This window comes from Ostrea edulis, chromosome 1, assembly GCF_947568905.1.
Source record: "Ostrea edulis chromosome 1, xbOstEdul1.1, whole genome shotgun sequence".
NCBI lineage: Eukaryota > Metazoa > Mollusca > Bivalvia > Ostreida > Ostreidae > Ostrea > Ostrea edulis.
The window spans coordinates 63,599,522-63,616,151 of NC_079164.1; the positions used below are offsets into that span (position 1 = coordinate 63,599,522).

At 36.0% G+C, this 16,630-nt stretch overlaps 1 protein-coding gene across 1 annotated transcript; it reads right to left on the reverse strand.

Annotated features, from left to right (window-relative positions):
• Nucleotides 1-46: 46 nt before the first annotated feature.
• Nucleotides 47-9,731, reverse strand: LOC125647890 (4-hydroxybutyrate coenzyme A transferase-like). The gene is made up of 7 exons (XM_048874728.2): nt 9,058-9,731; nt 7,364-7,516; nt 6,382-6,621; nt 5,975-6,163; nt 5,618-5,833; nt 2,673-2,939; nt 47-1,672 (listed from the first exon to the last, which is right to left on the reverse strand). Exons 1-7 carry the CDS (start codon nt 9,215-9,217, stop codon nt 1,488-1,490), a joined length of 1,410 nt encoding a protein of 469 aa, XP_048730685.1. The 5' UTR covers nt 9,218-9,731; the 3' UTR covers nt 47-1,487.
• Nucleotides 9,732-16,630: the final 6,899 nt, after the last annotated feature.

The following is a 16,630-nucleotide window of genomic DNA, read 5'->3' on the forward strand; positions in this document are numbered from 1 at the left end:
AAATAAAATACACTTCTAAGGAAAGGGAATAAAAAGCACAAGTGTATTTTGAAAAGTTTAAATATTTATTCATGTCAGTCCAGTTATGTAATATTAACAACTGCACATACAGGTTAATATACCAACACAGCTAAAAGTGAATTAAATAAAAGCAATAACCATGACATTTATATACAGATATGTAATCAATGTCATTTAAAAATAGTTCATGATAAGAAAATCAAAATAATGAATATTTTCTACAATGAAATTGGTTGAAAATGAGTCAACCTTCCACTGGAGTTACAGAAATTCATCTGTTAAATTCAAATTATCATGTCAGAAGTTACCCACAATTATACTACTACATGTAACTAGAGACATTTGCAATGTCAAAAAGTTACCCACAATGATGTTACTATATGTAACTAGATACACATTTGTTGTACAACCGATACATACCTTGCACACATTGAAGTACTTGTATGCAATATTGTTTAACAGACCTGCCATGTAACATTCTCTATTACACCAATACATGTACTAGTAAATAAATCTGACAGTACATGTGTATCATTTCATCACGCAACATTCAACTGAAAACATAGCCAACACTTTATTCCCATAAAAATAAAATATCCATTACATTACAGTTTATTTAGACCTTACATACCACACTAGAGACCATGTAAATTCAAAACATGTACATGTATATTTAATATCCTTCAGGTAAAAAAAAAAAAAAAATTATATTTTGTCAGTAAATTTTTTCAACAGAAGGAGTGGAAAATGATAAACAAAGTAGAAAAATACTTGCCAAAATCTATTTAGCATTTACCCAGTTACCAAGTAAATGAGGGATGTACATGTAGAATAGCATTGTTAATGCAAATCAAAACTCCCAAAAAAAGACTTTTGAGGATCTCGACTTATCATGCATGTATCCAAACTAATAGGTCACAAATATCAACTTACAAAAATTTACAATGTCATTGTAAATCTTCATGTGTTAATAAAACTGTAAAAACTAAATCTAATTCTAGTTTCAAAATTTTCTATTTGTTTGATTTCTCAGAGATAAGTTTTACAAACCTATGCAATTAGATAAACATGAACACTTAGAACTTGCTTATATGTATACAGCAACAGAATGTCTGCTGGGTTGTCCTCATATACCTGTAGCTGCTGTGTGCAAACCAGTACATTTCTATTCATCAAAGTGATTTTACGACCCGGTATATAAAAACCAAGCAGAGAATTCCTCAGAAAAAGCTAGGAAACAGTAGTTTTAGAAATGAAAGAAGTTGATAAGAGATATACGACCCTTTGCTGTAACTGCTAAGCTTTCTGGATAAATTGTGTTAATACAATATGTAGTGAAAATAAGCTCAAAATGTTATCACATACATGTACAGCTGCTTGTAAATGAAACACAGTACAGTAAATTCTAAAAACAAACATATATGTTCATTTTGAAAATGCGTCCTCTTACAAATTCTAGAAGTTTCTTAAGGTGAGGGCATACATTTCAGTCTGTCAAAGGATTCTCTCTCTAACCATTCCCTGTGGTCTGGATGGGCTATGTTGATTAAAGCATAAGCTCGCTGACGGAGATTCTTCCCAAACAGGTAGGCAATACCGTACTCTGTAACAATGTAGTGGACATGAGCTCGTGTTGTCACCACACCAGAACCTGTAATACACATAAAGGCGCATGTCATCAATTTGGAGGATTACACAAGATATTCTACACTGAATGATATGTGATAATTCCTATTATTATACTTTCATGTAAAATACTCGAATCCGATTGGTCGAGTAGCATTTGAAAAAACATATTGTTACCCTCTGAGAACAGAAAGCAGCGCCACAGGGTGATAATATCTAGCAACGGGTAACAGTACTTCACAACGGGTGATATTATAAAAAATTATCACATGCGTCAAATTTATGCGCGTACGGTTCGGCTTAGATTGTTAGACGACGTCATTTGAGCGTTTGTAATAAACGGGAATACCCGCATCGATATACGAAATATCGCATGACATTGATTGATCAAATGTCAACAGACGTAAGTTTTTCTGCTTTCCTGTTTACATAACATTCAGTATAATAAAACAAATATTGCATGTAGTTGAGGGTAACATTGAAATTTTCACCCCTCGAGAAACCATTGTCAACCTCGGCTACGCCTCGGTTGACAATGGTTTTCTCGGGGTGAAAATTTTCAATGTTACCCTCAACTACATGCAATATTTATATACTGTATCCAGATAGCATGTCACTATGGATTAATAATCTTCAATATGATAAGAAAATTTTATTTAAAGTTCCAATTTTAAACAAATAGCATAAGCCTTGTAGAACTTTTCACTGTCACAGAAATTCATCTTCTGAATAACATGGACAAAGGTTACACTTTTATAGTTAATACACTAAAATTTACAGCTATACAAATATTTATTATCCACAAGAATGCTGTAATATATTCTGTACTGATCCCTCCTCCATAAAAAAATCCACACATCTTTTAAAAATGTTGTATCCCATATTATATTAATGTACATCCAAGTTGCAAGAAAGAAATGAAACTCAATAGATATTTTCTTAAACCTACTACATAGTATCTCTTTTGCATGGAAAACCCCAGTATATTTTAGATCAACAAACTATTAATTAGTCTAAGTACTTACCACTTTTTAATATTGGTACTATTTTACTCTCCCCTCTCTTTGTGGATGAGGGCATTGCAATGATGGCTTTTCCCTCCCCATCCAAACCAATTGCTGCCCCTCGGATGAAGTCTATTTGACCTCCAAATCCTGAGTAAAGTCGCTCTCCTATGGAATCTGCACACACCTGACCTGTGAGGTCTACCTCAATACAAGAGTTAATGGCTGTCATTCGAGGATTTTGACAGATAATGGCCACATTGTTTGTAAATTCTACATCTCTCATCTCTGAAAATAAAAATCATACAAAACATCATACAAGGATTAATCAGAAACGTTCGTAGAATTCCTCTATAACTTTTTAAGTATATTTTTCAATAGAGATAACTTAAAATTATGATATTTAACCTACTTTGAATTTATGCACGAAATGTTTTCAATGAAATCTGAACAGTACCACTTTGACAGTTATCATGGAAATGAATGTTGTGAAAGGCGGGGGAGACCTTAAATTTGTCCTTAATATTTTGTTATTCTTGTGCCTATTTATGAGAAGGGAAAATGTGAGAAATGTAATATGAAACCAAAATGACATCATAATATCAATTATAGGAAATATCAATAAACTTTTAGTGCAAGTTCCAACAAATTCACTGATTTAATATTTGGATATTCTATTTGTGATTTGTTGTCAAGGCATCATTATATAAATATTGCATGTAGTTGAGGGTAACATTGAAAATTTTCACCCCGAGAAAACCATTGTCAACCGAGGCGTAGCCGAGGTTGACAATGGTTTCTCGAGGGGTGAAAATTTCAATGTTACCCTCAACTACATGCAATATTTGTTTTATTATACTGAATGTTATGTAAACAGGAAAGCAGAAAAACTTACATCTGTTGACATTTGATCAATCAATGTCATGCGATATTTCGTATATCGATGCGGGTATTCCCGTTTATTACAAACGCTCAAATGACGTCGTCTAACAATCTAAGCCGAACCGTACGCGCATAAATTTGATGCATGTGATAATTTTTTATAATATCACCCGTTGTGAAGTACTGTTACCCGTTGCTAGATATTATCACCCTGTGGCGCTGCTTTCTGTTACAATGTTACAGAGGGTAACAATATGTTTTTTCAAATGCTACTCGACCAATCGGATTCGAGTATTTTACATGAAAGTATAATAATAGAAAATATCAAACATCCATCAGTTATTTTCAAAGTTGTGAAAATCTTGTGAAAACCCTGACTAAGATGCATAAATTGATGACACAGATGCATAAATTGATGACAGAAGAAGAACAAAAATGTAGTAAGCAACCCGTGTTCAAGTGACACTAGATATTTAAGGAGGAAAGCACCTCAGTAAAAGATGATGAAATGTCTGGCTGGCTAGGGAGTGGAGAGGTATTTGTCCTTCCTTTCTAAAAAAGTGAAGGCTTTTTAATGAATTTAGACTGTAAGCACACTGTGCGGGAGATTGGTGCAGAAATTGGGAGCTCATATGAAATGGTAGAAATTTGAATATTTGATCTGAATATGAAGAAAATGAGTATAAGATGAGTGCCTAAACTCCTTTCTTAGACAGAGATGGAGAAGAGGGTCCAGCGTTCTATTGAGTTTTTACAAGGAAGCAGCCAAATGTGATACAACTTTTTTCTAAATGTAACGCCATGTGAAAGATTCCCCTGGATTTCACAACATACCATTTTCAGACTGCTTATTTGACTTTAAATATTATCATAAAGTTACAATTTTTAAAAATCATATTAGATAAAGTGTATAGTTCATAACTATGTATATTTCCTGTTGTCGCTTTGTCGCTTTAAATTTTTTTTTAGAAAAAAAGACCAAAAACCTTTGGATCAACTCTAAAGTAAACTATTTTTGTTGTTGAGAAATTTACATGATTTAATGCTTCTTGTGAAGTCCATCTACCATCTGTTTACGAAGTGTAACTCTAAAGTAACTTACCATAAGAGATGATAGTCATTTTAATCTCTTTTTTAAGCACTCTGCTCAAGTCAATCAAATTTAAGTTTTGTTTTCTGTTCTTAGGAAGCCCCAGATTAAATAGGATTGGAAGAGTATTGTTCCTGAATGTTAGCTACCATCAGCCAGATGCATGTATCCCTGTCAAAATTTTGCTTATAAGTCTTCAAACAAAAGGAACTGATAAGCCCCACCTTAATGGTCTGTATTCATACTTTAAGACACTGATAAGCCCCGCCTAAATAGTCTGTATTCATACTTTAAGACACTGATAAGCCCCGCCTAAATAGTCTGTATTCATACTTTAAGACACTGATAAGCCCCGCCTAAATAGTCTGTATTCATACTTTAAGACTGTGATAAGCCCCGCCTAAATAGTCTGTATTCATACTTTAAGACTGTGATAAGCCCCGCCTAAATAGTCTGTATTCATACTTTAAGACACTGATAAGCCCCACCTGTTTTCATACAAAGGAACTGATACAATTAATAGCGAACGCAAAGCGACGCGACAAGCTCGCTCCAATGATTACGCAATTGAGTCACGTGATTTGCTCTCCATCAGCTGAAAAATGATGAGGACTACCCATAATGCTTCTGGAAAAATGTCGCCGTCACTGCAGTATACTTCATTGACAATCCCGTAATTAAAGTCATAAGATTGTTTAGGAAGCACCATAAACGTTTTTAAATTCCAGACAAGCTTTCTCATAACTTCAAACGTTTTGTTTTTGCTTGGTTTGAGAGAAGAAGAAAAAGCACAATGTAACTGTTTACATCCACCGCGTTAAATGAAGAGACGGATAAAATGTCTATAAGTCGTGTTGCAAGGTGTTGATGGGCTTCGCTTGTCTCAACGGTCACACCATACAACATATTAGTACAATCATGCAAAGGAACTGATAAGCTCCGCGTTAGTAGTAGATGTATTCATATTTTAAGACATAGCTTTTTAGAGGCTTACCTACAGAAGGATTATTGTTGAGGAAATTGTAGAGAATTTTTGTGCCAACAGAAAAGCTGCTGACCAACCGACCAGTCAGGATAGATTTTTCTGAGTTTGTAATGACACCCTTCTCAACAAGTTCTACTACACCATCACTGAACATTTCAGAATGGACTCCCAGGTTTTTGTGATGACCAAGCTGTGATAATACTGCATCAGGAATGGCACCAATACCTGTTGAATTCAGTTTATTGCATGGAATCAGCTAGAGAACTAATGCATGTACTTGTCACCAAGATGTGGAAATTCATTGTTATCGATTTGTACACAGACTCAAGGCAGAGGTTCTAACATTTGAACACTGTAATTCTATACCCATTTGTAATGTGGCTCCATCTACCACTAGGTTCTCTGCTATCAGTTTTCCGATTCGCTCCTCCTCCTCTGACAAAGCCCCTCGTTTGAGTTCATGCAGTGGTTCACTATGCTCTACCATGGCATCAATGTGAGACTCGTGAATCACACCATCTCCGAAAGTCCTGGGCATATACTCGTTGACCATAGCTGAAATTGTTTTAAAGCCATTTTAAAGCTATTATAGCTATACTTTCCTGGTCTGTCCACATATATCCAACACATTAATAACATCTAATTCACTGTATAAAATGCATACATTTCAGTACAAATTTCTCTCTGACATTACAAGTAATTGACCTGATTCTGACCCATTCAGTAACATAATCTTTTATAATCTCAGTGTGTATATACTAGTTTGCACATACCTATGATATATTTGGCATTCTGAATGGCCGACCTCGTACAGTCAACACTGGTACCCAGTGAACAGAAGCCGTGTTTATCTGGTGGGGCCACAGTTACCATAGCCACATCAATATCTAGGATTCGCCGTCTGAACAAATGAGGGATTTCACACAGAAATATTGGAATGGTATCTGCTCTGCCCTCATGAACAGCTTTTCGGGCATTTGCACCAAGAAACAGCGAGTTCGATCGGAAGATTCCTAAACAAAATGATACCAAGTATAAATTCTGATACAGAAAACAATACCAAGTATAAATTCTGATACAGAAAAAAAAACCTTGTCCCTTTGAATAGTATAATTCATGTTTGTGTTACCCTTTGACGCTTTCCATCAAATTTTGTGGATTTATTACAAAAGGATTACCATACAACTGAAAACAAAATGTGTTTGTGAAACACTGATGCCCCCATACTGCAGCAAAGTAATTCTGGCACACAAAGAAAGGTCTTGTCATAAGGAATATACATGAGAAATATAAAAGTCGTTCACAATTATGATCAACGTTTAATTTTTTCAAAAGTAGGTCAATTAACCCAAGGTCATGAGGTCAAATTTTTGCTACCAAAGAAAGGTCATGTCACAAGTAATACACATGTGAAATATGAAAACTTCAAAGCCCCATTACTATCCATTGAAAGGTTATGGCCACTCTTTCTTTCTGTTCTTAGGAAGCCGTCTGACAAATAGACAGACGGACAAACCAAAATTTATATGCCCTCAAATCTCCAATTACGGGGCCATAAAAATCTTTATCTGCCATTTCAAATTTGATTTGGAATTTTATGTTCATTCATATGAGTCTAAAACCAAAGACACACCTAATGATCTGAAGAATATGCAGATCTATTTGTATCACTACCTCGTCTGTAATTCTGTATTATGAAAGTCGAAACACTGCACTAAATCCTATACTGTATTTGTACATGAATTACCATCATACCTTCATATTCAGGTTTATTGTAGGTTCCTGGCCCCTCTGTATGAATATGCATGATTTCCACATTTCTAAGCCCTGCCTTTTTTCCATGTTCAGTCATGGCCTCCACCAGTTTGACAGGAGTAGCAGCAGCTCCATGAACATAAACTCGACTGTCTGTAAGGGGATGCAACATGTTATCTAAATTTTACATAAATAAAATACAAATAACCCTACCCTGTAATTATATACATACCTGATGAAATAAAAATGTGTGTAATGTTTCATTGTTAACACTATAAGGTCTATAAGACCATGAGACAGCAAATGAAACTATAATTGTAAAAGTAGTGTGTGTTTTGCAAGGCGTTTTCTTAGTTCTATAAATAAATCCTATATACCATATATTCATGAATACTTTTTTAAAAGGTTTCAAATACATATTTCCTTTATGGTTTACAATAGCTTTGAAGTTTTCAGATAATGGTTACAAATGCATCATTCATTTCTCCTCCGATTCCTGCCTCCGTGATATCTAAAAATCTGGGGGGAAAATTACTTTATAAAACAGTACTCATGATAATGTAAATAAATAGTTGAGAAAAACTGAAAACTGAAATGAGATTATCTGAGTAAGTTCAAATGCCTATTTTCCTTCATATCGCAAAATCATCTTACTCCATCCCAACCCCAACATTGTCACTTTCGGGAAACTCAAAAGGTGTGTGTAAATGAATGCAATTATGACATCATTACTTGCACATCAAATTCTACAAACAAATTTCAAATAATATCATGTAGATATATTAAAAACAGCTAACATCTACATAGCCCCTCTTCCGAGCTTGGCAAAAAATAAATATATTTGCCTATCATTGTCATGATTATGCACTTTCAGTTCTAAAATACAAAATTATCAATCACTAAACTATGATGGCATATTTCTGCTGTTGCTTGTCAGATATAATTATGTCGACTTGTCGGCTATTCATTTTGACTTGTCATTATTTTTGTCAACTTTCCAGACAATTATGTCAACTTGTCAAGAAAAGCCATTCAAATTTTCTTGTCATCTTTTAATTCTGATTAGCTGCAGAACTGTAGCTCTCTGAAAAAATATTTTGATGTCAAAATATTTTTCCAGAGAGCTACAGTTCTGCAGCTAAATTCTGATATGCTAATGTTATTTACAATTATCTGACAAGTCAACATAACCATCTGACAAGATGACAAAAAGTGTGAAAAGATCATTATGTTGACTTGTCAGAACATAAATATCAACCTGCCAGATCTTTCTGTCAGCTTGTCATTATTATGTCGACTTGTCAAATCATTCTGTTACAAAGACGAAGGCAATTTGGGGGGGGGGGGGGGGGTGTGTGTGTAATTTTTGCATTTTCATGGCTATCTTTCAAAACGATATTATTTGAAAAGGGGACAAAATTATCTGACAAGTCTACATAATCAACAAGTCACAAGTGATGGCAGAGGTATACCACCATACCACACAACATGGCAATGCCAATATACTAACGAGGCTTTAGCAAATAGGCTGCAAGGCCGGGCCTTGGAAAAAACTTAAAAAGATGAAGTTGAGCTAATGCTTTTGCAATCACTATGCATAATAACCTATAATACAGTATTTTCTGTATCGAAAATTTGCTGACAAAACATTTCATACAAGCAATTAAAAGAAAATCAACATGGGTCTTCCTTACCGGACTGAATTGCCTGAACGGCTTCCTCTGCCGTCTTGTACTCTGGAACCCTTTCATACAACGGATGAAAAGGTTCGGGTGTGTACAGGTAAAATGTTCTTTTCAAACATGCGTTCACCACCCTACGTCCAACCGCTGCTTTTTTTGCAAAAACATTCATTTTGATTTTCTACGATCTGCATCTAAGCAAAGTTCATGGACGTTCCTGAGGTGATTCCGAATATTTTGTATAGTGACCTTCACCTGGTGTAAACTGGTTCCCCGCTGCTACACCACACCAATCGGAATTCCTCGAATGTTTTCTGCACTCGACTTTGAGTGCGTTCGAGATCTCCGTTCTTCGCACGAGTACAATATCCCATCGATCCCGAACGCCGAGTATGCAACCCGAGAACGGGTTCGAGGTGCAAGAACCCACACCATCTCTGTATGTAGTGTGGTCGAAGAAAAATTAACACGTTCGTGCGCACATGTTCTCGTCGTTGGCGACTCTAAGAACAATCTAATTAAAATTAGATGTTAGATCCGCTCGCATGTATGCGAGTACGCGAGCGGATCTAACATCTAATTTTAATTAGATTGTTCTAAGAACGGAGCACGAGAACAACGGGATCGTCGACATCGAACGCACTCTATATAGAGTGCAGGAGTCGAGGAGTTCCGATTGATATGATAGAGGCGAGGTCAACAGAGTACCAGTTTATACCTGGTGCCAGATGCAAGTCATTTCGTACCCTAATAACTTCGTACCCAGGTCATTTTGTACCAAGATTGCTACAGCCACTTTGTACTTTAGTTTATACACTGCATTCTTCCCATTATACCTCGTATCTACTATTAGATCCGACACTTGGGAATCCAACAACACTCAACATCCAAAGTGTCGGATCTAATAGTGGATACGAGGTCAAATAAATAAGGATATAAAAAGCATTAAAATGACCAACGACACGAAGAACAGTGAATTGTCAAATTTTTGGGACGACCTGTGACAGAGATGGGGTAATCGTAATCAGTAATCGTAATTGATTACAATCGATTACATTTTTTTAAGTAATCGTAATCGTAATTGATTACATTTGTTTTTAAAGCAAAGTAATCGTAATCGTAATCAATTACTTTGGCGAAGTAATCGTAATTTATGATTACAATAATGATTACAATGATTACTTTATATTTATATTAAAATAATTATTTAATAGATAACAGTTAGAGCTTATGTATGTTATGTGTGCCATCATAAGATTTATCCATATCTATATGATATTATACTTACAGTATTTGCATGTATTCAATAGCAACTAAGGTCTAAATCTGTTTAAATTAAACTTAATAATCTGAACTAGTATACCCTGTATCATTTACTGTACATCTCATTGATCTCATTGATCTATTGTTACTTAACCAGTAAATATTTGTTGTTTTTCTTGTTCAAAAGCATGTAATCATGATTACTTTTCACAGTAATCGTAATTGTAATCAATTACTTTCAAAATATGTGTAATCGTGATCGTAATCATAGATTTTCAAAGTAATCGTAATCGTAATCAATTACATTTACAATGTAATCGCCCCATCTCTGGACCTGTCCCTTCGTCAGGACAATAGAAAAGAAAACTAAATAGAAAAGATAACTAAACTACAAAAAAAAAAACCTGATAACAAACAAAACGTCTACAAATCAAAATTATCGAGTGTAATATGTGGCAATCGAAAAAGTCTACTAATCGACTGAACTGAACTAATCAGTCCTACGCTGGATCAAGTCAAAAACAAAGAACGAGTTAATTAATCAGTATCCTAAAGCGGTATGTTAACTCGTTCTAATGATGGCTTATAATGAGTATTTTGTACCTGAAGGTGTAAAGCTATATAACTATATGAAAAGATTAAATCGAAAAATAAATCAATTTGAACAATCTGGCATTAGAGTATAGTAAAAATATGAAAAATATGATTAGGGGGATTGAGTAAGGATATTATAAATAATAATGAATAAATAATAAATAAAAAAAAAAAAGACTGCTAATGATGATGCCATGACAAGTAGACGGCAAAAAGGAAAGTGTAAACCAAACAAATAACTAGGAGAAGTTCATTCTCTACCCAGAGTTCCGTGTACCTCTGTCAATGGATTTTTACAGAAATCTTGTAAAAGTTTCTAATATCCAACATTTATGGTTTTGACTAAGTTTTAGTCATATTATGAAATGTTTTTGGTGCAATTAAATTGATGCTTACTGTAAATTGTTTAAAATCGCCGTTTTCTGATCCTAAATCTGGAACTATACTTCGTAATATGCGTATGAATGTAGGACATTCACGTGGTGGAGATTTAAATGTAAACATGGAATCAAAAGTAAGAAAGGCTGTAAAAATACGATAAAACTTGTAAAATAAGCGACAAACAGCTAAATGGTAAACATATACTTATCAAAGTGCCAGTGGGCTATCAAAAGAGCCTGATGTATCACCTGTTGCCAGAACTTTTAAAGGGAAAGGACGAGAATGATTTTTTTATATCATGTGATTATATTGTCACGTGATTCCAAGCGTTGATGCAGCTTGCATAACGCGCCCTCTGGTGAGAGAATGGGAGAAGTTAGGTCACATTCATTCTGGTGAAGTAATTGGGTTTGTTCATGCTATCAGGACGAAATGACTTCAGTCTATGCATCCAGAATTTCTCCTTGTTTTTCTTTCCACATCGGTCCAGTGAGTATTATGGTCAATAGCCACTACTGTCATGTCTTCCCATTTGTGTCCTGCGAGATTGAAAAGCTCGGCAACGGGTTTTCTGACCCTTTTGGTTTTAATGGTAGATCGGTGGTTATTGATCATTCTACGTAGTTCCTCATTTTCACATGCGTATTGTTGGTCACAGACTTCACAGCTTATGAGATAAATGCAGTTGTCCGTCGTTCGACAGGATGTGTCCTCAAGAATTCGGTAGCATCGGCCGGTGACTGGGCTCTTCGAAAGATCGGCTCCCCCCCCCCCCCCCCCCACATCCACCGACTGCCCAGCTTAATCGAGTCCTACCACTCCAACATAAAGTAGACTGTGCAGTTTTCAACATCAACCTTTTGGAGTCCTTTGACATACGAAGTGGGGTCAAACAAGGTTACATGCTCGCCCCAACCCTCTTTGAGATTTTCTTCGCACTCCTCCTGAGACGCGCCTTTGTCACAGCCCAAGAGGGTATTTACCTGCGAACCGTATCAGATGACAGGCTCTTCAATATTGCGCGCCTAAAGGCGAGGACAAAGGTCCACACGACCCTCATCAGAGAAATGCAGTTCGCTGATGATGCCGCAGTTGCGACTCATATCCAACGGAATCTGCAGCTGCTGATGGATCACTTCACCCAGGCCTGCAAAGACTTTGGACTGACCATTAGTCTGAAGAAGACAACATCCTGGGCCAAGACACACCGGCACCATCAGTCATCATCAATGACAACTATGAGCTCGAAGTCGTCCACCAATTTACGTACCTTGGGTCCACCATTACCGATAACCTCTCCCTCGACGTCGAGATCTACAGAGGGATCGGAAAGGCAGCCACAACACACGCCCACCTAACATCAAGAGTGTGGAACAATGACATGAAGTTGGTACGTGGTCATATCTACTATAATGCTCTTCGGGCGTTATAGGATTTGATCACGTGACCAACTTCATGTCATATCCCAATAACATTAAAAAATGATATCTTATTTCTTAGATATCAATCTGAAGTCATATAATATAAATTGTTGGTACAAAGATATAAGTTATCTGAGGGAAAAAATGGCATTTTGGTATCCAATTTTAAAATCTCAAATTCTCATTTTTCAAAACACAAACGAAGAATCAGGTACGAAAACAATTTTTACTATCCTGATCAAAAAGACGTGAAGATGGTCAGAAATCAGGAAAACTTGCAACACATTTTTTGTATAAAGATTTTGATATGGAAAATTACATGTTTATAAAATCTTTAGAAATAGGAAAAACCTCTATGTGGATTCCGAATAAACGCACATGACCCAAGAATTGAAAGAGGAAGAAATTAATTTGTAAAAAGTAATATACTGGTCAGACGATTCCTCTAGAAAGAAACAAAAGAATATATGAATTATGCAACCTAGATTGTACAGAAGATGAATTTCATATCCTCACTGATTGTCCATTCTATGAAGAGAGAAATATTTTTTTCATGATATATCCAAGCTCAACAATTAGTCTTATCTATTTAACAAATAAGGATAAATTTACTAGATTAATGATTAATGAAGGCAAACTAGTAATTGTCAAATAGAGTGAATATTTAGTTAAAACTTTCAGAAAATGATGCTTCAAAACTGGGGGGGGGGGGGGGGGGGGGGGGGGGGGGGGGGGGGGAACCAACAAAAAAAAAACCAACAAAAAAAAACAAGAAAAAACTCCTCTAGTTTATTATTCATATCTTGGTATGATATTGTCCATTTATTTTTGTATACACCCGATTTGCAAATCACATGTACTTGTTTCCCCATATGATGCATCTACAGTCATGTAGGATGTAGTTAATGCTGCAATATTTTCTGAAATTTCTTTCTTTATAAACCGTCTATGCTGTTATGCTCTCTGGGCCCAAAATTGGAATAAACTTATCTGATAATTGTAATTACCTGTCAAACCTGTATTAAGAGACCGTCCAACGGAGAATGGAAAAAAGGTCACATATGACAGGTGGTCTCTTAATACAGGTTGCCTATTTCCCGCAGTTAATTGATCAAATTTCGCAAATAATTTATACAATGGAGAAAATGACATGTATTTGGAATTTATCATTAAGAATATCAAGTACGGGTTTAATAGTAAAAATAAAATTAATAATACAGTGTAGTTAAAAATCTAGAATACAATGTGTTGTGTCATAATTTATTATTCATCAAAAATTACATTTAATCTGTTTAAGAATGATAAACATGCATTTCATATTATACTTTTACATGCGATTTAAATTTCATTTATCAACTGCACGTAAATTTTCTAAAACTTATAAACACCTTGTTGTAAAGAGTATTTACATGTATGTATAGCCTACTTAAGTACATTGTAACTAAAAAATGCAATGCTTGTGGTAAGAAAGCAAATGATGACGTGTTGTGTCTCCTTTTGTACAATACATGCTGGAAATATGTTATTCAATTTGAGAAACTTTAAATAAATCACATGCTGGAAATATGTTATTCAATTTGAGAAACTTTAAATAAATCACAATATTCATTGTACATGCACAGCAAATCTTTTAAAGCTTTGTTCGAACTAATGCAGCCAACTTTCTTGAACTCGGACGTGTCAAATACTCGGGACATGTCAAAGTGAGTCGCTAGTTCCGGTCATTATTTTGGAAACCTCGAGTATCTCATGCAGGAAAACTGCGAATACTCCGTGTCCTAAGCACAATATATTTACCTGATTTATATCGCAATCGGGCAAATATTTACTCTGTTATGATGTTATAACAAGTGGTAGATTTTCATTTCCGATCTAGCAACAGGGGCTCGTCACGAAATTTTTGTCTTATTAAATTTGACATCGTCTATTCTATATTTACATATAGAATAGAGAGGGTCAATTCGTGACGAGCCCATGTGATTCACACCTTCATATACATCATTCCATGATCATGGCCTTGATTTTGTTAAATAAACAGCAACTTGGGTTTTATTAATTAACCACACTCGACCCTGTATGTTGACAGATTGGGTATAATGATTAATTCAGAGGGCCTACTCAACAAGATTACCGCCAAACTAGGCGTTCTAAAACAAAAGTGTTAGGGGCGATAATTCCCAGAATAGTCCAATCGTAACAACTCGGCCATTTCCGTAACCGACGATAAAAGGCCGAGTGTGTTCCGATTGAGAATAGTCGTGTGTTTGAAAACGAAAGTGTTAGGGGCGATAATTCCCAGAATAGTCGGCTCAACCAAAATCGAAAGTAGTGATCGCGTTGTAATCGAAAAATGTACAGTCGTTAAATAAAGGTAAAATTTCGTGAAAATACACGAAAAGGTTGTAATAATCATGGTCGTTGGTCGCGTCAGACAGATGGTTGTTTAATACAGGTACAATATATAGAGTAACGTCTTGGTGGGAACTTATTATGGTCACATATGTACAACAGTTTGTCGCTATGGCAGTTTTGACTGTATACATAAAGCAGCTTTTTCAACAGTCATCAATCATTATTGTATCCATAAACTTCCTTTTATGATATGCGTGTTACCGTGTATATCTGCCGGTTATACGAAACCGTTGAGCGAATGGGAGTATGCATATTACGTATATATGCTAGCGGGAAAAAGAAAGTGCATTTTAAAATTTAGTATAATTTTCCTATATTTATTGTTTATGTTTTTAAAATAAAAAAAAATCGATAAAGGTTATGTTTTTGAAAAATATCGGATAGTACCCGACTCAGATGCACGGACTTTTTCATGGTTAGTGAACATATGTTGTTTATTGAAGTGTTCGTACGCACGAGTTTTACTGTCCAATACTGCTTGGAGTAAGAAGTGTAAAAGGTTTGTTTGGACACTATTCGTTAAGGAAAGCACTTTAGTTTTGACAAAATTTACCCTTCTGTTATGCTACGACTCTGCGAAAACCAACGTAATTGTGCTGTTGGGATGCTTCAAGCTGGAATGGCATAACATATCGTAGCAAGACACTTTGGAGTTCATCGGAACATCATCCAGTCATTATGGAGACGTTTCCAACAATCTGGTAACACTCGGGATCGACCACGTTCTGGGCGTCCTCATGTGACGTCGCGTCGACAGGACAACCACATTACACTTGTGCACCTGAGAAATCGTTTCCAGACAGCAAGTTTGACTGCTCGTAGCATTTCTGGACTTCGACCAATCAGTATAAGAACTGTGCGTAATCGTCTGCACGAGCACAACATCAGACCAAGACGTCCAGCGGTGCGCCCAATATTGCTTCAACGTCATCGTATCGCTAGAATAGTGTGGTACAGACGACATCTGCGATTCAGAATACAGAACTGGGCCAATATTCTGTTCACTGATGAATCCATATTTTATTTGGATAGCAGTGACGGCCGTTGTAGAGTGTATATCGTCGCGTTGGGGGAGCGGTACCAGGACGCTTGTGTTGTGCAACGTCGACAATTTGGTGGATGTAGCGTTATGGTGTGGGGTGGAATAAGAGCACGTGGAAGGACCCCTCTACAAATTGACAATGGAACTCTCACCGGCGTACGGTATCGAGACGAAATTATTCAGAGCCATGTGATACCCTTCATACAGAGACAGTAAAATCACATTACTCTGCAGCAAGACAACGCAAGGTCACATGTTGCACGTGTAGTTAGGGACTTTTTTGTTCAACAGAATGTCGATGTCTTGCCTTGGCCAGCCGTTTCCCCCGATTTATCGCCGATCGAGCACATCTGGGATGAAATGAAACGACGTCTACGCCGTTTACCAAATCAGCTAGTGACATTGGCTGATTTAGACCAGGCTTTAACCAACATCTGGAATAACATCCCTCAAGCATTTCTGAACACTTTAG